Source organism: Lissotriton vulgaris, chromosome 7 (assembly GCF_964263255.1).
Source record: "Lissotriton vulgaris chromosome 7, aLisVul1.2, whole genome shotgun sequence".
NCBI lineage: Eukaryota > Metazoa > Chordata > Amphibia > Caudata > Salamandridae > Lissotriton > Lissotriton vulgaris.
In genome coordinates this window covers 575,242,004-575,264,863 of record NC_141695.1, presented here as the reverse complement: position 1 = coordinate 575,264,863, position 22,860 = coordinate 575,242,004, and the positions used below count along the sequence as shown (strand labels likewise).

The 22,860-nt window shown below is 45.0% G+C and overlaps 1 protein-coding gene across 4 annotated transcripts in view; it reads right to left on the bottom strand.

Annotated features, from left to right (window-relative positions):
* SEPTIN9 (septin 9) overlaps positions 1-22,860 on the bottom strand; it is a 554,478-nt gene that overhangs the window by 30,367 nt on the left and 501,251 nt on the right. For all 4 annotated transcript variants that reach the window (XM_086930662.1, XM_086930664.1, XM_086930665.1 and 1 more), the window contains 2 exons: positions 15,807-15,888; positions 12,863-13,000 (listed from right to left, as the gene is read on the bottom strand). In XM_086930662.1, coding sequence (XP_086786788.1) covers positions 12,863-13,000; positions 15,807-15,888 — 220 coding nt within the window. The remainder of the gene's footprint in view (positions 1-12,862; positions 13,001-15,806; positions 15,889-22,860) is intronic.

Here is a 22,860-nt window from a genome sequence, read left to right as displayed (position 1 = left end):
AAAAATAGAGTGCGCCTTTAAAGCACATTTAAGACTTCAGAACTTCAAACACACTGGTACAGTAACCATTTGAGACACAGCACTAGCTTTACAATAAACAAAGCGCTCAGCCTTTTCATGAGCAGCAAAAAAAAAATGAATTTAAGACCAGAGTCATGCTTGTATAGCTATGCTAATGCTTTCAGGCCGGTATGGTTGTATTGCGCAAGACTGACTAGCACACTAAAACACTACAGAAATAGAAGTTTGAATGAAAATGTATGAGTAGATAGCATATGGGACATGTATTAGTTTTATTTTGATTATGTCAAGCAATCAAAAACATAAATAAGGAGAAATACCAATCAAATAAGAAATAAAAAAGTCTATATAAGTAGAGACTGAAAAGTAAAAAAACAAAAACATCAAAACATGGAGCACTAACTCTATACCTGCAACATGAAACAGGAGGTCAGAGCTCTCCTACTGAGCGTATCTTGGGTTGAGGTAAAGACAACACTAGCAGCAAAATGCAACATTTTCTTTACCAAAAGCAAGGTTATTCTCAACTTTCACCTCAATATGCCATCATGTGCCACAGAGATCAACTTTCAAGTAATCTGTGGGTGAAGCATTAACTCTGGTCAGATGCCAGCTGAGGACAGAATCCTACTGCCATCATAGAAAACAGCCAAGAGTTCACTGGCATTACATTATTTCAGCCCTGGGCACTCTTTAAAAAAAGTTCTAATCTGATACTTCAATCAGAAACAGTCAAAGTGAACTGCGTCTAATATATAGTGAATTAAAAAATGACAGTCCAGGAATACAACCAGCTGTGCCTAGCTGACATGGAGCGATCTGGTAACCCCAGGATAGAGAGTCAAGTAGCTCACATGAAGTTTAAGAGGGAGTTCTGAGATTAGTGGGTAAATCTGCAACAATAAATCAATTCTAAAAGCAATAAAAAATAAACTGCTACTACACCCACCCCAAAAACCACAATGCCCAGTGCCACAGCGCGAACGATCCAGTGAGTATTAGAGGTCATTGAATGTAGCTCGATTATGCCCTCATCAGGTCAGCATTCTCGGACCAGGAAATGACCACTGAGCAACAGAACAAGAGATACCCGTTTTCAATCTCCCCCCTCTTAAAAGAATGGGTGCCAGATTTAGCGTAGTCATTGCTCTCCTCACTCAAGGTTCTTCCTTCATCCGCCACCATGAAATAACCGAAGTCGCACGGATGAAGCTTTGGCAGTCCATATTATACTAAAGCCCTGGCATGGCAGCCATATTTGCAGAGATGCCCATACCTTGTAACAAGTTCTCATGCAGTAGGTACTTCATAAGATCCCCTTCTTGGTTGACAAAGCTACTTGGCCACTGACTAACTACTAAAACTCCCAGAAGAAGAAGCCCATCTGCACTCCATTCCCTGCAGGCAGCCTTGGCAAGACCTCAAGGTGGCCACTCTCGGGCATACGACATTCCGCCGTAATAATGTGTTTCTGGTATGTGGAGCTTATGTTTTTAAGGTTATATATGCAGAACCTCAAATACCAGCATGCAAAGTAAAATCAAGGTCTTGCTATGGTTCTCACTCGAGAGATTGGACAACACGTTTTGCTGCTATGCCCTTATTCATACTAAGAATATGGAGGCTCAGTTAGGGCGGGAAAAGGGCCATACAAGTCACTCACTACAACTAGGCACCTCACACTAAATCCAGATCTTCAAAATTACATGGATTCCTAAAATTTACAAGGTTAGGTCTGATTTCACTTGCGGTTTTCCAGCTTTCCCCTTTTTGCTGCACTTTAAAGTTGTAGTGTGTTTTCTTAAGCAGCTTTGCTATCTGCCCTTACTTTTGCCTTAATTATAACTCCCAGGAGGTCTACATAGCAGAGGATAAACATTATATAATATAAATGTTACACTGGAATAACCAGGACGTGCAGTTATTGCAGTGCATGTCGCCTGGATGCCCACTGGGCTAAGTTGCGCGTTACAAGATGGCTTTCATTCATTCATTCATTCATTCATTCATGTCCAGATTAGGAAATAAAAAAATAAAAAATCATCATCAATTGCAAACTGCTCACCAAACTGGACAGCCAGCATACAGCCTACTCAGATTGCTGGACTGTGGAACCCTCGAGGCCCTGAACCCTGAACTTGGCCGGAATCCTTCGCGCACATCAACTTCCTGCGAGTTTCCACCCGAAGAGCCAACACAGCATTACTCAACAGAAGCATGGCCCAGAGTGAGGTTCAGGCACCCATCTGGCACCGAGAAGTGGTGGAACCGGAATTCGCGCACAGTGCTGCATTGTTGAGGCAGGTAAAGCCCAGCAGCACAGCCTCCCCAGGCACATTACTCTTGGCTTGAAGGAAGGGAAATCACAGCCTTGGCAAGCCAGCAGACATTGTCCAGCCCTGCTGAATAGAGTTCTTTGCACTGGGTGATTTGCCGCTATTGACATCAGTCGCGATGGATTATTTGTGGGGCATCCATCTTCAACTACAGGCCTGTGTGCCCCTGATCTCAGGGAGAACACACACTAGCTGGAAAAGGCTATAAACACTGCAAGACACCAGAAAGCTTTAACTCCTTATAGTGTGGCTTGGATTAAAGAAGAATTAATGGGGGGAGGTGTGGGGAACAGGACATCCACTCTCATCGCATCCAAACACTTGGAAGAATGATAAAGCAAAGAAGAAAATGGGAGGAGTCTACCGTTACCATGTCCTGAGATACTTCCCTAGTGGTGGATGATTCAAGGACTCCAAGGCAGGTTATCTGACACAGCACGCTTCTCGGTTTCCCCCCATTAGCATGGGCACTACCAAGTGACTGCAGATCAGACCGATACCGACCAGCGCCTTCGATACTGGACCGCGACCTCAGCCATCTTTTCCTCCTTGATCTACTAGTGCGCTTTCCAACCCATTCCCACCAAAGCAATGCAGGAGCGGCATTGAAAGTGTCCACGTTCGCTGGTGACCAGGGTGTAGAAGTTTGCATCATGGGCACCAACCAAACTGTACGCCACTGGATAATGAGCATGCACAACTCTTAAATAATCACTGGCAATCTGCACCGATACGGATGTTCTTTCCATTCTGCTTACAGCATATCAGAGGCCAAAAGAGCTACGTACAGATGCCATCGTTCCGAGAGGCTCCTGTGATTTCCTTACCTCTCTCAAGCAGACATGGCATGGATGGAAGTATACCCAGGCTCACTGCGACGCCAATTTTGAGGCCTCGAAGGCTACCACTAAACTGATGCCAAGCTGTTGGCAACCCAAAGGAGGCTAGGACTGCTGAAGGGAGGACAATGGCAGAACCCATGCAGATGGCCAGAGATTAAGGACAAGAATACCATGAAGGAGACGCTGTGTTCACCACCGTTAATCAAAACGTGTTGGGGGTGGAGGGGGGCAAAAATGCATGAAGTGAATACCAAGAAGGTAACTATATCAAGAAGCTGCAGTGGTAGTACTTATAGAAGCAGAAAGGGAGTGTGCCCTTTTGTTATATGAAATATCAGCATACACAGTATGAAGTAGCATGTAGGGCGCACAATGCCAGGTTTGGACAGATGCCCAGCAACTGGTGAATCATGGCAAGAGGTGTCCAATATTAGATAATTTGCAGTCCTTTCCCACCATATATTTTGCAAGAATTACATCAGTCAAGAGTCCAGGAGGACAAATAGAAAAAACCCTCGGGTGAGAACTGAGAAGGTATGAAGAAGTTGCACCTGCAGACTAGCAAATGTCAAGACCCACTTTAAGTTTGAAGAGCAGCTTGCCCCGCCATTACTGACGTAAAAAGATCCAGTGGAGGCTCCTTTGCTAAAGCGGAGGGACGGCTCCCCACTGCTCTTAGAGCAGTGAAAAATAAAATGATGATAATAAAATTATTATTTTATTTTTTCATTGCTGCGGGGATGGATTACGGTGGGGCAGGGAATGGACTGTTCACACTAAGTGCACATGACTGCATGGCCAGCCGTCTTGGCCCAGCCAAACAGTCATACGCAATTTGCATATTCCCCCAACAGGCTGTAATGGACAGCCTGGTAGGGAATATAGACAGGCTACCTGTCCCCATCTGAGCGCTGATCCACAGAGCTCAGACCAATCAAAACGCTGCATTGCAGTGTTGTGATTGGCTTAGGGGAGCCTGGTTGCGTCCTGGTTCCAGGACTGCAGAAGAGATTGCAACAAGAGGAAAGAGTTGTATTTATTTATTTGATATTTGGCAACCCCCCTGCCCCGTAACCCCTGTTCTCCTACCAGCTGCCACGCCACCAGAAAGATCCAATTAACACCAGTGGGGTGAATAGGCACCTCGTACGAATGAGTTGGTAAAAAGTCTATGAAAGGGAATGAAAGAATAATGCACAGCTACACGAACTAAGCTCTGAGGGCGCTGCAGATAGCACATGGATCATCGAAGCCCCTCTGCTCTTGGCATAAAAGATATGCATTCAGTTTTCTTCTGTTCTAAGTGTTCGGATTCTGTTCCTGGGGGCCGAGGAGCGGACCGGCCCCAGGGAAGCGCCTGGTTGTGATAAGATAGAAGACACCACTTTGCCATCTCCAGGACAGCTGCTGCCCTTTCTGACAGCCGAGCAGCCCATCTGTTTCCTCTCCTTCCATTAGCCGTGTTCATTCATTTCCTTCGCTTGTGGCAAGACCGAAACCTTAGCCTCGAGGAGCCCAAGGGGGTGCATTTCAGTCCGCTTCAAGGAGCTGGGGGCTTGGGCGAGACGGATGGGGTGTCAGGGTTCTTGGATTTGACCTCCTACTGACCTCACAGTGAGCTTTCCTTCATCAGGGAATCTCCAAATTACCTCATTAATTCTACATCAGAGCCAGACTGGAGACCCCAGTAACCGAGATGTTAATGCCATTTTTAGGTCTGGCTCGACAGCACAGCACTTGTGTCAGAAATATGGCGAGAGAGGCGCAGGGTCTGCCCACGCATTGGTTGCCTCAAGTGCAACATCTGATTGGGCAGAAATCTTGCGCTTCTACTGAAAAGGAGAACTTGTTTTGCACTTCTTGCCGTGTAGGAAAGCGTATTCTCAGAGGGCAGCGTTGGTTATAGTGGCAAGCCGATGAGCAAGGTTGTACGGCAGAAAAACATTACAAAGACAGCAATCCTGACATTAAGTTTGCAAAGTTTATGTAAAAGTGATAAGCATTATAGAGTTACTCTGTACTGCAGCCTGCAGAGAAGCCTCTGGTGACAAGAGCTCTCACTAATTAGCATAGAAGGCATGGCTTCTGGTATTGGTTAAACCCATAGGCAAAACATGGAGCTCGAGATCTGTACTGTGAGAGTCCTAGTTAGACTCTCTTTGGAGAAGCTTTTGTGCCATACAATTGGCCAGAAAAGACTTATGGGGACAAGCCTGTGATAAAGGGATGAGTTGTTCAATGGTAAAAGCTATGGCTGTGGTCATATGTTCGATCTGTTTATTATGAAAAGTTATGTCCAAGTCCGCAAACTGGACTTCGCTATTGTGAAAAGTATTTGTTAAAGCCAAATGAGATTTAACAGTGTATTGTGATCACACTGTTACAGGCGGTAGACCATTTTTTGTGACATCAAATCTCAGATTACTCTAGTAGGCAACAGTTTTGGTGATGGCCAACCCTCTGACAAAACTGGGGTAGACTATATTCACTGCGAGAATACTGGTTATGCCCTTTATACAGGGGTTTCATATTGTTTTGCCATCTACTATTCTACTGGTGTGTAGTTTTATCACTGAATGTATGATAGTTTCCAGATTATGTGCAGTGCAGTAGGCCTTTGTCAAGCCAATGGTCAAGGCTATGGGCCTTATTGGCTCAGATTTTTAGGTGTGGCTGTGTAGTATAAAAACTTTTGACCACTGGAAATATGAGGCAGGAGAGAGTGAAATTATGCAACAGAGTGGAGTACAATATGCATCAAGAAAAGTCAAATGAGGAGGCGTAATGCAGCACATTTTGTGATATTATAACATTATTTTGTCATTTTTACCCTTATTAACACAGTCTGGGCATTGTTTGCACTTCATCAGTTACAGTTTAACACTTAAATATTGCAAAAATAAACAGATAGTTGACCAGTCACGCTTTGCAAAGGGTCTTTCACTGTGCGACAACAGTTAATTTCGCTTTAGTAACTTCTGAACAGCTCAAGCTAGAAATAAAAAAAATTTGGGGTTAAAATCTGCAAATCATGCAGCAGATGGTGGAATATGTGGCAAATATGGCAATTCTATAACTAAGCAAAAAACACAGCAGCTGCACAATGACCTAATCCCAGAGGCCCTGCATATGAAAGAGCCAGTGGAGTGGGCCTGACTTACGGACTATGAAAATTGAAGACAATAGTCTGTGGATTGTTACTGCGGTGCTAAAGTCTGTAGGAAGGTACTTTGGAACATGCACGCATTGAGTACCATAGAAGGCAATATTCTGGTGTTAGTGACCCACTCGAACATACTCTGGGGATTGAAGATATGTACTACAAGATATTCCTTATTAGGCTCTCGAGAGACATTGTATCTTGTTTTGACAATTGTAATTTTACTACAAATATACAAGTGCCAATGGGCAGCTGGTTTGCTGCTCATTTTATCTGCAGTGCACTGCGTCCCATGCAGCGATTATTGAATAATATTCTATATATCCGATATGCCCATTAAGGGCTGTATTACACAAAGTGCCCTGAGGGCTCAACGGACATTTGCGCCTGCTTTGCGTGCCCCCGGGGAAATTTTGCATTACAGAAGGGGCCGCTGACGCGGTGTGCCCCTTCTGTAATACCAATAGTGCTGGCGCACAAAGCGCCAGCACTATCTTCAGGGGAGTTCCCCATTTGCATGGGTGTTCCCCATGCAAACAAGGAAATCCCTTTGCCTCTGCGCCAGTGCCGTATTACAGACACGGGTGCAGAGGCAAAGAAGCTCTCAAGAGGCTCTTACAGGGTGCCACCTAAAAAGGTGGTACCCTGTCAGTGCGCCCCCTGGGAGCAGCCCTCTGGAGGGTGTAGGGGTGTCCCATGGACCCCTCAGACATCCCCTTGAAGGTGGGTGCAGTCAATGACTGCACCCGCCTGCAAGGGGATCTCTAATCCCCCTTCAAAGTGCAGACAGGTTGCTGCCTGCACTGTGAAAACACGGAGCGGCTTCAAATCAGCCGTTCCGTTTTTCACATGGACAGCACATTCGCGGCTGCCCTGAGGCAGCGCATTCTAACTAATATGGCCCACCTTCCTTCACTGCACTGGGCTCACCTTTTTAAAAAGGTGCGCCCTGCGCAATCAAGGAAACATTTGTTATAAATGTGGAAGTCACGGTGGCACTCTAAAATGATACATTATGTACTATACAGTTGTACGATGGCCAACTGCTGGTATGACTAATTTATTATTTTGTTGCAACCATATGCCTCCAATTTTAAGGAGGCAGCACGATTTCTTTGTTTTATTCGTATTTTAGCTTACTTTTTTTACGTTTGAATGTGATTTTCATTATGGTTATGCAAGTGGGTGAATACATCAAGTCTGTAGGTGGACGAATACATGCAAGAGTGCAATGATGAAAGACCAAGTGCATGTATGTTGATTTATTGAGTTGCTATACCAGGTTTTTCCAACGAGTAGCTTGTGAGCTACTGGTGGCTCTCCAGCAAACTCCAAGTAGCTCTCCTAGCCCAGCCTTCCAAATTAGAAGCTTTTATTTAGTTGAATTAACATATGTATATCAAAATTGGAAAGTGTCTATTCAAGAGGAAAAAAAAGTGTCTTTTCTGAAAACCTATGCTAATATTTAGATAAAAACTTTAATTTGTAAAGTGAACAAAAAACAAATATTTTAGTGATCAATCGTGCTGGGCGGGTGCGGCTCATTTTTTTTGTTGCCAGCGGCACTAAAGCTACGGCTGTTATGTATTTCCCAATTAACACCTTGCATGCTCATGACGAGCTGAGCTCGTCATGGGCCGTGGAACGCTCAGGTGCGGGGAGAATTCCCCTGCTGTGCTGAGCGTTCCACGGGAGCCAATGCACCTGTGACGAGCTCAGCTCGTCATGAGCATGCGGGCGCTATGCGCGCCCCCTTCCCCCCAGCACAGCGGGGGAATTACCCCCGCAGCAAAGGGGTTAGAGGCATTGTACGTTGACACATTTTTTTTTACTGGCAATAGGGACTATTGCGTTGAGGTGACCAGGTCACCATTGATGGTAATCTTGCATTTGATGGCCACTAACGTAATCATATCTGATGTGGTCACTATTATAGCACTAGTAATATTGGTAGCTCGTGAAAAGTTTTACTGACCACAAGTAGCACTTGCTACAGAAAAGGTTTGTAACCCCCTGGGCTATGCCCATCAATGACTGCAGAGGCGCTTTCATTTATAAGCCAGTCCTATTTGCATTGAGGAAGCTTGTTTCACCTCTTCTCCTTCACCTTCCCTTATTTACCCTTGGGGCCCAAACTCTGCAACTAGCAGCAGCAGCAGCTAGTGCTCTGGGAGGAGATCGGACCTGGAAATCCCTGATCTACTGCAGCCTTCAGATACTCTCACGATGAGGAAGGAAAGAGCCACCCCAAACCTTTCTTTACTGTATTTCGGGGTTTACTGGCGATTTACAACAAAGGGGACTGGTAAGCAGTGTTTGTAAATCACAGCAGTTGGTGGAGTGAATGGTACACAGGCGGAGCGGAGGTCTGCATCTCTGGCTGGCCAGTAGTATAGTGGCTGCTGATGCTCTTTCGCACCAGTGGCAATTTATAAAAGCGACTGATGCTCCAGCACCTTGGGCTGGTGAGGGTGTTGTGTATCTGCTGCTCAGTTGTGTTAATGGTCTATCAGCAGTGGGTAGGCTGCTGCGATGCAATTGTGATGGATGGTGGGTGGCAGGCGGGGTGGGGGGATGCTCAGTTCCACTCTGTGTGAGTCGAGGAGGATTCTCTGGCAGTGGAGCACTGGCTACTGCTCAGGCACAACACGGATAAAGGATTGTGCGCAATCACACAGTCGCAGAATGTACTGTGCAATCACATCAATGGGGGTGGAGTTGCAGGGTTAATCTTCAACGTAGGAACATAAGCACACCACTGCTGCTGCCCAGTGACACTCAAATACAGCTTTGGAAAGAAAGGATGCTCCTCATTGTACCCAAGTGGACCCCGTCAAACGCTGGGTGCCATGCGGAGTAGTTCTAGCCCTTTGAAACACAGTCTGGAACATGAGCGTTTGCTTCAGTCCTATGTCCACAGAGTGGAGCCTCCCAGAAGGAAGGACAGAGCAGTTCAGCGTTAGTCTACTCAAAGACTAGCTTGGCCGCTTGTGGAAGAGCGCACCCAACCACGTGCCTTCTACACCTGGAGACCGCCTCAACTTGACCCACCGATACCAGGTGCCACTTCCTGCAAGTAACGCCTGTAGGTACCAGTGGTCTCAACCCTTTTAGCACCTCTGGGAACTCTGTTGAGGCCGGAGAAGGAGCCCATATCCATTTCCACACCGCAGTCACGCAGCCTGGATCAATGGATATGCAAGCATAGATTCCAGTGAGATGGACTTCACGCCAAGGTTCCAAGTCCAGCTCTCCAATCTTTAATATGCGCAGGTTTATATGCTTTTCCTCCAAATGTACATTCAGACCTACTGTACCCAGCCCTGGGTGTGATCTGTGTTCTAATGAATACCTCCCAAATAAACAATAATGGCCTTCCTGCAGAGGGAGGATGTGCTGTGCTGTGCTGGCTTTCTAATGCTGACCTGAAGCCAAGTTACAGAAACTTCACAAGCTGCCAGAGGAATGTAGCAGACTCCTGGGGTTCACCCGAGCCTGGGCTTTATACATCAGGGCCCTTTCAAGCGCTTCCGCTCTCTGTGCGGAGAGGACCACTCTAGCAAGAAACCCCTGCAGTCCCAAGCGACAGGGTGGATTGTCTGATCGGCTTTCCCACCTCAACCAAAAGGCACAAGTAGCAAAGTAGCAAGTCTGGCTGGCTAAGGAAACCGCACGCACATAATCAGGAGACTGCTGTAATCAAAACGAAGATGCATCAGTAACAGGCCGGACCAAGAACAAGCACCAATTTAGCAACAATGCATCAGAGTAACAGTCAACATACAGGAACAGTCCAAGATAAACAAAATACCTAAAATACCAATGCAGCAGTCACTGGCTCCAGTGAGGCGGCTTTAATATGTATTCAGAAAGCAAACACATAAAACCAAATATCAGTTAAAAGAATGACGTCTTTTCTAAGAGACTGGTAGACTCAAAGTGCCTAATGAATACCCATCAGCCACTGCGTCGCTGCAGCATCTTCCTATACAATATATCTGTGTTGCTGCGTACAATTTTGTTAAGCAATCAACGTTCCCAGTCGGGATGAGGCACAAGTCGCAGGTAGTTTGTGTAAGATTGCTTGGCAGTAGCTCCTCCCCAGCTTCACACATTATGCACCCTCTCGTAAAAACTGACATGCACGACTCCTACTTTTTGTATGGTTCCATCACACACACACACACACACACACACACAACATGGCCGCCGTAAATGCCAGGTAGACGGAAGCCATTGAGGCAGCAGTTCAAAAGTCAAACCATTATAAATGAAATCCCAGAAACACACACGTACTCTCTACCAAAACTCCATAAAAGCCTTTAAGGTGGTTTGCGATGGAAGGGAAACGATCTACATGAGTGAAGCGTGGACTTATCACGTGGCCATTAAAAGGGCGGCGCATTCAATGTTCCACTCTTGCAGCATCACTTCCAGTCGGACTTCATTAACACGGGGCCCACGTGCACAGGAGTCAGATACTTGTGTTTTCCAAGACAGTCACATACAGTGTATAATATTGGAGCGCCCTGGAGCACGAGCATGACAATTTACTACAGGTCTGCCCACGCCCAGACACCTAGAAACGTTTGAGCCGAGTAATGTTCCATTTAGTACAGCACTAGCAGAATAACTTCTTCACAGACTTCAAAACAGTCCGTGGAGCACAAAAAACGCAGAAGCCAGGGCGCCATGCGCCGTTTGTAACTGCACGAGTGAAATCCACAAGCTTGCGCTTCTAGAAGGAGGAGGCTTTTAGTCACTCCTGCTTCCTCACCGGTGGAGACACAATTATTCGGACACCTTGGACGTCACCTTGCTGGACGTGCCTCTCCGAGGCCGCCTGCAGGCACCAGCCCACCGCCAGCATGCTCGAGTAGTGTTCTAGCGGCTCAGCACAGGCCGCTGCATTCCAAGATGCACATGTGGGCTCAAGAATGCTGCATAACCGCTCTCTAGCAGAGAAGCTCTGCCTGCTGCCCCCCCCTAACCCCCCTGCATTTCAGCGCCCCTAGCACAAACCGACAAACAAGACATTATTCAAGTCTTGGCATGTTTTTACAGATAGCAGTTTTCAAAATATGAAGCATTAGATTCAAAAAGTTCGGGTGTGCTGCAGCGTTGCAAACTTTGCCATTAAGAATTGCATAGAAAAAAAAAATAATGTATAAAACTCCACAGGCAGCAGCCCCCTGCTGTGTCTTCTGGTGTTCGTGCCCCCCCTTACACCTACCACCTCACCCTCATTTCCTGGAAGGGGAGGGTCGCCCACTCCAGACCTTGCTGCCACTGCTCTGGCTTCAAACCTTCACTGCAGCACTGGCCACCACCGCTGCTGCCTGGTCTCCAATTGCCCCCTCCCCCAAAATCTATTCCTCCTGTTACACGACTATACTCATTATAAACCCCGTCTATAGCATTAGGTTGCCCTGTAGCTAGGATAGCACTATGTGCGCCCCAGGAGCACCAATCGTTTCAGGGGTAGACGCCCAGTTTGCGATGCCCTGTTTCCCAGTAAATGCACGACCCTGCTCATACTGCATTCACTGAAGCAGGCCGGCATTGGTATTCAACAGCATAAACGCACAAGCACCTTCTTCAGCCAAGAGTTAAGCAGTTGGGAGGGATCTACAATTTCTGGGCACTTAGCCACTTCTGGGTAGAGCCAAACCTCGTCTGTCGACCATAGGATTAAAAAAGTATATAAAAACCACACACAAGAGCTCAAGCAGAGCAAGAAATAAGACGTCAGAGGGGGTCGGAGAAACAAGCCACAACACAAATTTTCAAATAACTTAGTAAGGCACAGCCACAGTGTTGCAAGAGGCAAACAAAAACTGTTCACCAGAAACAAACCCCAGCTAGTGATGTGGGTAAATAACACGGGACATACAAACCACTCCCGAAAGCAAAAGCAAGAGATCACCTCTACCAAGGCTTAAGAAGAGTTTACTTTCATACAGGCGTGCATGTGTAACGCCAGGGTTCTGTCTATATGTGAAACAAAACATTACAGCTAAAGATTAATAAACGAGGCGTCTAAAATGAAACCAACACATGCAGCAGAGAACGCTTAAAATGTGACGAAGACAAAGGATTTTGCTTTTGGCAGAAATCATTCTGCACCAAGTAGGATGGGACACATTGATTTAGGATGCAGACGGTCAGACAGGTTGAAGCTCCCAAAAGATCTCCTCAGGAGAGTTAGTGTAAGGTGGGAGAACACATCGTTAAGACATTCTGTCACATCTGAGCGTACAGACAAGTACCTTCGACCAGTCTCTAGAACAAAGTGTACAGACAGCAGTCCATCCTATCCAAGCTGGCCAACAACAAAGCACACTCGTAACCATAGAGGACGCAGAATGCTGGATGGAGTCCACCGCAGCCAGTTGGACTAATCTACCCTGCCATTCGTATTCTAGATGCTCCAGTTTCCCCCTCTGTCACAGAGCCACTGCAGCGCTTTACAAAAGTCTGTAAACAAGCAAGCAGGTACTCACGCGTGGCCAGTGGCTGGAATGAAGTATATACAGCAGTGCACCCTGGAGTCTGGAATTCGCTTTTTCCTGTTGATATTGATCTCCTCCTGTAGGTACTTCTCGTATTGATCGTTGATGAACTTCATGATGGGCTGCCAGCTGGAAGGAAGCAGAAGTCAGAAACTGGCTAAGACCAACCTCCTGATCTATGTCTCACTAGGGACCAATAGTTATTCATAAGACGGGGCATAAACCTAATGAAAGGAATGCAACATAACAAGTCTAGCAGTCCTATCAGAAGTGGGAGGCGGGAGTCATAGATGTTACTAGGAGGGAGCAATTCATACATTCATCCTTAATGCCCATATGCTTCAAAGACTTCAAATGAGATGTATCCAAATTCTAGCAACCAAAGAAGAAGTTTATTTTATTGAATTCCCTCTCTTATCAGCCAATATCATCAATTCCTCTTTTGCCACTTGTTGTGTTCCAGCATCCCTTCAACTAGGTCAAATCTCCCCCATCCTAAAAAACTCCACCGCTGACCCGACCGACTTTAACAATCTATGCCCTATCTCTAACCTTCCTTTCCTAAGCCCTTAAAAAATGTGTCCGGTCCCAATTAGACAACCATATCATCTCCTTCAATCTCCTGGACGTTTTTCAATCTGGTTTTAGGAAAGGATGCAGCACCGAAACTGCTATGCTCAGCATTACTGATGACATTCATCGCTCTCTTGACAAAGGCGAATCCTCCCTCCTTATCCTCCTTGACCTCTCTGCTGCCTTTGATACTGTTCACCATCCCACCCTTCTTAATACTCTCAAAGATCGCTTTAGGTTTGAGGGCATTGTTCTCCAATTGTTCACCTCATATCTTTAAAATAGATCCCAACAAATTAAGCTCAGTCACTGCCTCCCCAAACCCCAACCTGTCTCACATGGTGTCCCACAAGGTTCTATCCTTTCTCCAACCCTATTTAATCTATTCATGGAACCACTCAACTTCATTCTCAAACAAGCTAAAAATCAGTTACCACCTCTATGCTGACGATACTCAACTATATTACAAGATCAAGTCCCACCATGCCATCCTTCACCCCAACGATACCTTGAATAAAATCCAAGCCTGGTTCCATCTTAATCATCTAAAACTGAATCCTAAAAAAACTGAAATCATCCTTTTCACACCCAGAAACAGTTCTTTGCTTATACAACTCTGGATCACTGATTTCAAAGCACTTAATTGCTCCCTCTCCACCTCTCACTGTCAAATCCCTAGGCATCAGCCTTGATCAGAATCGTAATCTCATCCCCCACATTAAAAATGCAGCTAAAGGTGCTCTTCACCCTTCTCCACCTTAAAAATAAAAATCAAACCTTTTAGTCCAGCTGATGACTTCGAAATCGTTGTTCAATCTCTTGTACTTTCCAGAATTGACTATGGCAACGCCACCCTTGTAGGCACCCCTAAAGTCCACCTTGCCCGGAGTATATCTGTTCTCAACTTGGCTGTCAGGCTTATTCCTGACTTTAAACAATTTGACCACATCTCTCCAGTCCTCAAAAACATCAACTGGTTTCCAATTGAAGTCAGATCCACCTACAAGATTGCATATATCACTCACAAAGCCCTTCACCAAAACACCCCCTCCTACCTTTCTGACAAACTACAAAAAGCTGGGTGCTCCAGGTCCTTGAGAAGCACTAACGCCCTGGTCCTTATACCCCTTAGACTCAAATGTAATAAGACCCAATCTCGTGCATTCTCTGGTAATGCCCCTACGATATGGAACGCTCTCCCCAAAAATCTTCGCTGCAACCCCTCCTACCCTCTCTTCAAAAAAAGACAAGGTGCTTCTTCGACAAATATTGGAGTACCTAACGTCGCTGAAATAACACTGTCCTTTATCTTTGTACTCTCCTCGACCTACCCCCCTCTTGCTTCCTTTTCCTATTTTCTCTCTCCCTCTCCTTCACATATCTCTTATTTTTCAACCTTCGTCTCCTGTACTTATCTCTTAGTTACCTTCTTTCCTCATTCCCTCGTCTGACTGAAATGCCTTATCCTATGCTAGTTAAATGCACAATGTTAATTTTGTCTCGATGTGTTTACCTACCTGTAAAGCGCTCTGATACTCTTGGGTCCAGTAGCGCTATATAAAACCTTTTTAATAAATAAATAAAAGGTAGTCATCTAGCGCTCAAATGTATAGATATCCGGTATCAAAGCGCTTTACACGAGCACCAGTTGCGTTACAGACGGGCACATTAAACATTTTTTTTGTTAGGTGCAGGGAGATTACGTCATTTGCCCAGAATCACAGGATGTTGAGCGTCGCTGTCAAGACTCAACCCCGGTTCCTCAAATTCGAGGTCGACAGCTCTAGCCGTAAGGCTACATTCTCTCCCCAAATCGATCTTGACTTTCATAATTTGTTTCTTACTCAGATTTTTTAATCCATTTCCTGTGATTTCCTAGGTAAGCACAAGGGTAAAACCATACCGTGTGATGCAACAGATGGTCAAAGTTATTGTACTTTGACTCTTCATTTACATAATCGGATTTAGCGTATATTTTTTAAGCGCACCGTCTTAGGGTATTTTTGCACTGAAATAACACGACGGTTGTCACCCAACTCAATGAAACTCATTTTTAATCAACCTCAGAATGATGAAAGGCTGAGTGGACATGCTGGGAATCAAACCTGTGGCCTCCAGGGCAGACAGATCCATGGAGTGGGTGCATTAGTCCACTAAGACATCAGGCCAAGCTTAGATCAAGAAAGCAAGACCCAATAAGAACTGGTATTTTACTTTCGAAGTTGACAGCACAACTGTTAGACCACACATCCATCACATGGAGCAAATAAACATTGGCCGAGGTGTACTAGTGATGCAGGATGGGCCAGGATAATTGCCCCCACCGCCCACTCCAGACCAAAATGACCCTTCAGTTTCTCACCAGTTTTCATTGTTGATGTGATCCCCAAATCCAGGTGTGTCAATAACGGTCAGCTTCATACGTACTCCCTTCTCCTCAATATCTAGAAAAGGGGAAAAAGTGAGTAAGTATGCAAATAGGAGTATATTTTATAAAGTAACTGTTTGGCAACCTGGTTTCAGTGCCCATCATAAATACAATAAATAACTAAATCTTTTGAATACCTATCAAAAATTATTCCCCATTACCAGAGTAGATCTGCTCATCTCAGATTAAGAATGCCGAAATCCTTTTCTCATGAAGATTTATAGGAGCATTGCTCAAACCCCTAAACGTATTTCTATTTCAGGCAGATTTTTATCCATGCAAGTCTTTCACTTTTTTTCTTTTTTAGGGGCAGGAGGTGAGATGTCCCTTTGCTATGCATTTTTAACCATTATTTCCGAACAATGAAAACATTTTACAATAGCAAAACCTATTTCTCTATATCGAAAATAGCATGTGTGTGATGCCTTCGCGTTGCCCCTTCTACCAAACAGCTATGTCAATCCCACAATGTTCATGACTGGCAGAACCTGAAAGCTTTCCAAGGTTACTGCCCTCACCATCCCTCACCATCAAGTTACTTCCCATTTAAAAATTAAAATTAAAATAAAAAATTGGCCACAATGCGCTCATCTTCAGCACAACTTTGAAATGGATCCTTTTTCTGGAATGCCCTGGTTAAATACGCAGCGCAAATTTTCTCAAAAGCCATGGTGTACTTGACAATTTGGCTCACAAACCCATTGTAAACTTCCAATTGGTTACAGTATCTGAAATTTAAAACTCGCCTAGAATGGTGAGCAACCCAAACTAATTCAGGATTTGAGATTGGACAAATGTTTTGCAGAGCACAGCGTATTTTGCCTTAAATTGATGCACTCATAATGCTAGAGGATAAAGAAATAAACTAACTTAAGAGATATTCTGGACGTTCTCAGTCACAAATAGTACTTTACCCAGTGAATGAATGAATGACGAGATTTGTATAGCGCAAACAGCTACTCAAAATTGAATGTCTCAACGCTGCCAACTAAGTCACATGGCGAGGAGGATAGAGAAAGGGTGAATTATTGACTGAACAGGTAAGCTTTCAAGGCTTTGCGTAAGGCAGTTTCAGATGCTGTGCTTCTGAGCTGAAAAGTAGGCCGGTTCCAGATCTTGGCAGTGCAAACTAGGACGGAAGTCCCACCGCGTCTGGATTTTTTAATGCGGGGGGATTACTATAAAAAAGGGTGTCTTGCTGGAATATAGGTTTCTGCTCGCTTGGCACTCTGATTCTTTGTTCAGATTTCTGGGTCAGAACTGTGCAAGGTCCGGTGTACTAGGGTAAGAGCTTTAAAGATAATTAATTTGTGAGAAATCGGAGAAGTTTTATCACCACTAAAAAAATCTTTAAAGTATGTATTAAGTTTAGACAGAAAAATAAGAGCACCCATGATGTCCATCAAGATATGAATATAGGCAATTAAGAGCAGTGTGCTTCTGGGCGAATTTGGAGGGGGGTAGGGGGGGGGGGAAGAGCGGGGTGAGCAAGAATAGCACCTTAATACAAACTCTGTCTGGGTGGCAATCTCTCCAATGCAGTAAACCGATAGAACATATGGCAACTTGTGAAGCTATTACTGTCTCGAACACATCACAAAAAACATTCCCTTGACAGCACTGTTGCTAAAGTAACAATGGTGGAGTAAGGTGAAGATCTAACTTTCAGATGTATGAACCACACATCACGCAACAGTCATGGCTGTGGGCTTTCGGCAACAAATGCTGTACCTTTAAGAGGAGACCTCTCCTTTAAGCACCTACAGCCCTACCACTGTGGTTAAGGTGCAAGGGCTTTCAAGGTAAGGGGTGAGCTCACAACATCACTAATTTCTTGGACATATGAAAAGGTCCAAGATTACTCAAACCATCCAGAAGAGATGGACTTCACATAACACCCTACATTCCACCCTTCCCCGCATTGGTGATCTAGAGTAGGTGAAGAGAAGGGTTCCCTAAAACCCCTCTGCATCACAAAGCTTGAAAAAAAAATAGCTAGATAGAAATGTCTAGAACATATCACAAGTATCAAAGAATAAACTTTAAGAAGCTATTTACCTATTCTTTATGGGGAAAAGATTGCTCAATCTTGTTTTTTAGTCCTCAGTAAGGCGGGTTTTAAAGTCCTAGAGGCTCACGGAATAATGTGTGTCTATTTTGTGACTAGAGTATGAACAACACTCTTACAAATAAGAAGGGGAGCTTTCCTTCAAACCACTAAAGGCTTATAGAATTTTGAAGGAGTTTCTGTTGTGGTGGCCTCTTAATCTGGCGCATCTTCAACAGTTTACCACATCGAAAGAGGGCCAAATTAATATTTTTTTCAAGGAAGATGTAAGGTTGGCCATCAGAGTTCCTTTGGTTTCAAGCACAGACAAAATGATTCATTTACAGCTCAAACTATCAAAAAGTGTAACATGAGCGGGAAACAGTTGGAACATCGTGGTCTGAACCACGCATGTTCCAAACACGCAAGCTCTACCACGCTTGCCCTAACCACGCATGTGTGGTTAAAGTAGTGCGCGATCTAGCTGCTTAAGAACAAAGCAGGAAGACGGTGAGGCAAGTGAGGCTGGGGGGTTTTTTGGGCAGGGGGGGGGATGGGTGTAGCTTTTAGGGCAGTGGAAGGAGTAGTTTAGGGACAGCACAAGGGGGGGGTAATAGTGTAAGTTAGGGTGCAGGGTTTTAGGCCTTAGGACAGCGGGAGGGGAATGGGTCGTTGAATTTGTTTTTAGGGCGGGCGTCGGGGTAAGTTTTAGGGCAGTGGAAGGGGTTGGAGTAGTTTCAGGGATGGCAGGGGGCTGGTCAGGGTAGTGTAGGGTTATAGGCCTTGAGGAGAGTACGTAGTTGGGGTAGTTTTTAGTGTTGGGGGGTTGGGGTAGGATTTAGAACAGTGGTAGGGGTTGGGGTAGTTTAAGGGTCAGCGAAAGGGGGGTGGGGGGGAGTGGGAGTGGTCGGAGGGGGCAGGGTAATGCCGACCTTAGCCACACATGCTGCTTTACAATTCACAACTATATCACGAAATTTGGTGGCTAAGGCCTATATGGTAAACTAATGCGCGGGTAAGACTCATTCGTGGTTGGGCTGCGTGGTAGAGGCACGGGTGGTAAAAACCATTTGTGCTTCCATCATACAACCAACATGAGCAGCTGAAGCAAAAAAAGATTTTAATATTGAAAAAGACATAGTGATGGCCGGACCCTCTTTTAGGGAATTCATTTCCTGTCAAATTTTAGACTGACTGAAAGGGTCAACCTTCTTTCATGGTTTTGATGCTGGGCCTATGAGAAATTTTTATTAAGTCACTGCCGGGAACTTCTGACCTGGGATCCGTTGTTTCAGTGTAAAAATAACCAAGTTCTATTTTAGGATGAAGACAGTTTAGATATAGCGCAGGTTCCCGTTTTCAGGCACTTCCTTGATTTCTGTACCAAGTGTTGATTGTGGGCTGGGAACTTTCGGTAAGGTCACAATTGCACAATGAGCAGTTTTGTTCCAAGATGAAGTGATTTCTTACTCTCATTTCCCTTCCCCCAAAAAAGAAATAGAAAAAAGTAAGAAGAGCGCTATCTTTCAGCGTTTGAGGCCGAATCCTGTGGCACATTCCCAGCATAGGGACTCAAGAGCAGATGCCATTACAAAACAAAAAAAATCAATTGGAATTTCATTTTTTTTTTTTAGAAGTTTTGATGCCTACTGCGAGTATATAACTTCTTGGGTACTGACGGGGACATTTGGGCAAGAAACAAAGAGCATTGTGTGCATTCTTAATCCCCAAATTAAAAAACGCAAGCCACAAACTGAATACAATTTGAAGTCAATTAAATTTGATGTACCAATTGTAAATCCAAACCAACCATTATTTGGCAACAGATTGTAACAACAATCTGCGTCTTGGCTATGTTTCAGATGGCACTCGTACTACAGACAGAAAAATAAAAGGACAGTGGTTTGTACAGTGAGCCATGCCGGGGTTTTCAAGTCACTTAAATTTGCTCCAGCTACTAAATGGAGGGAGCACAACTGCTAAAGAAAAGGATAATGCACAAAATGCAAATACAGAAAAGGTATATTGAGGCAGAATTTTTTATTCAACTGTACCTCTGTTGCACCAACAAAGATGGGTACTTGACCAGAAACAGAGCTCGGAGTTTTTGTTTCTACTTTATTGCAGGAAATGTCTAGGCCTCTGAACCACTGGGGTAGGACAAATCTATGCTGCCTAGTTTGGAGGGAAGTTGGGCCCAAATCTGGGGAACAAGAATTTAGCCCTATTAGACTAAATCCAGAGTGGAGATTGTCTTGAGGATGCAAGACAGCCAGGTTCTATGAGAATTGTTCAGGCCTTCTATGCACACAGCTACAGCACAGTCTGATTCAAAAGGGGTTTGAGGATCTGAAGGAGATATTGAAGGACAGAGCATGAGGATCATGGGTCAACCCAATCAATCCTATACCGCTCCGGTTTATGTGGCAGCCTACTTTTCTCCACCTTCACGGAGAAGCACGGAGGATTTTCATTTTCACAGATTTAGGGTAGATTTACATTTTATGAGACTGGTTACTCATTAAGACTCTTTTCAGCCATTACAGTGCCAGAGATTTTGCTGTTTAAAAGTGCACTTGGTGCTCAATGCCAAATCCTGGTTCATCAATGGCATATTAGGTAGAAGGGATTTGGGTTTAAGCCCAAACTGCATCTTTAAAACTGCAAAATCCCTGTGGCGTACTGGATATTAGTAGGCAAAGTAGGAGATCTAATGTCACCTTAGAACATTGACTTGGAACGCCATTCTCAAACTGTGAGGACCTACGGCCAGTGGCGGCTGGTGACATTTGAAAGAGGTGGGGCATAAACTTTCTGTCAGAGTGCACTGTGGCGAGCGAGCGAGGCTGAACATCTTAAGAGAGGGTTCGGGGGGATTTTGAAAAAAGAGTGGGTAAATGGTGCATTTTCAAGAAAATTTGAGAAGCACAGAGACTAGAGCTGCAAAGACACATAGAGCAAGTGGCAGCACTGACTAGGACTTGTGCCACACACACAACCAGCTGCAGTACAGAGACTAGAGCAGTAGATAAGTGTAAGAAATAGAAACAAATAGAAGTGCCACACATACACTAAACAGAAAACGCTTTCAAATAACAGACACCCCAAACAAAGGATGCTCCATACCCAGGTTATACATCGCTTTTAGCTTTAAAAAGAAAGTCACAAAGCTAAAACCTAACACAGGAACTGGCAACACACAAGCACAGTAGCTGAGTGCCATTTTGCATGAAAATATGTTTAGAAACAGTCTTTCATCATTAAAGTGATTTCTTTTCTGTAGCCCTGTTACTAAGTTTAAGTAACTATAAGTAACTATATAGGGATGAGCTGAGATAGGCGAACAATGCTAAACTCTTTATACACCATGACTTAGCCTTTTTACACACCAAAATACAGTGCTTAAATTTACTTGATCTACAGAGCTGGATTCAAAGCACAGACAAAGCATAATATAGCATAAATAATGCACCCAGTACAGAGTAGGAGTGTAAACGTACGAGTTTAAAAAACACAAACCAAACTCTGGCCTGAAGATGAAAATGGTGGGTGCCAGGCAGGCAGTCACAAAGCAAACCACATGATTTACAGTACATGTTTACACCACACATCACCTGACTCGGAGGGTGGGACTGGGTGAGTCTGGGAGTAACAACATGAGTAGCAGGGCATAGGCGCTGTTTTGTAAAAGCATGGCACTGCTTAAACGGCACAGCTGCTCTCCAGCCCCCCGTATACCACTTTAATTAGGAAAGTAAACACGCCTGTCTATGTACATTTCTGGTCACCAGCTAATAACTTTCAGAAGCACAAACCTTTCTGTTAAATAATTTTCAGAACTGCATAAGTCACTCAGTCACCGGCCGGGGAGGTCCCAGAATCTGATCTCAGCCTCAGGGACCCTAATAGTGCAGGTTATCTAATAATGTACATTCATTACGTTCTCCTCCTGCTTCCTGCTCTCGGCTGGCAGGTGCACCCGCCGTGGGCCTCCTGGAGGTGTGTACGTTAAGAGCCTCTGACGGCGGTTTTGCAAGTTGTAATCTTTCCAGTTCGCGGAGGGGAAGGGGGTGTTCTAAACGTTGTAAAGGTGTGTGGACCATTTTTTAAATAAAAACGCAGCACAATGGCTCGAGCCCGTATGTTAACGTTTTTTCGAAGGTCATCTTACTCGAAAGCGGCATAAATAGAAATTGCACAGAGCAAAAATAAATGTTGCTTACTGCATTTGTTGTTTGATAGTTACCCTGCTACAACATTTAATTATTTTGGATTCTTGATCCCGGGGCTCCTTCCATTCTTCACGGGCGTCTTTAAAAAACAATGTCTAGAAAGTATGAAGTGACCCCTCGCGCCCGCCCCTCAGCCACCTGCTGGTCCCCGGATTGAGTGCGGGAGTCTCCTGGTTCAATACTCTTTGAGCCCTGGGTGAAGTAATGTCTCGAGTCGAGAGAGGGACACACAGCAGCTCCTGCTCCTCGCCCCTAGTGCCAGGAACCCCCATGCCTTCCTAAGTGTACAGTACTTGAATAAAATAAAGTACTTACGTGCTGTGCTGCCTTTCATCAGAACTACTGACTGTCTGACGACACAGACTCTCACACTTCGTCAGACGAGTCACGTCACGACGAGGTCTGCCCTGACGAGGTCTGCGCGCTCACCTCACTCTCCCGAGACCACCATCCTCGTGCGCGGTAATTTAAGTCACCCAATCCTGGCGCAGCATTAACATCGCCACTGCGCCAGGATTGGCAAAAGAGCAGGGCTTATACTGCCCATAATGAGACCCGGCTCCCCCGGGTCTCTGCCTCTTTGGGTGCTAGGGGAGGAGGAGGAGGGAGGGGGCTACTGCATGTGTGCGCATGCGTGGGCAAGTAATAAAATCGACTTGTCCTAAATGCGCACACAGCTGCTGCCCTCCCTGCCAGTGCCACGCTGACG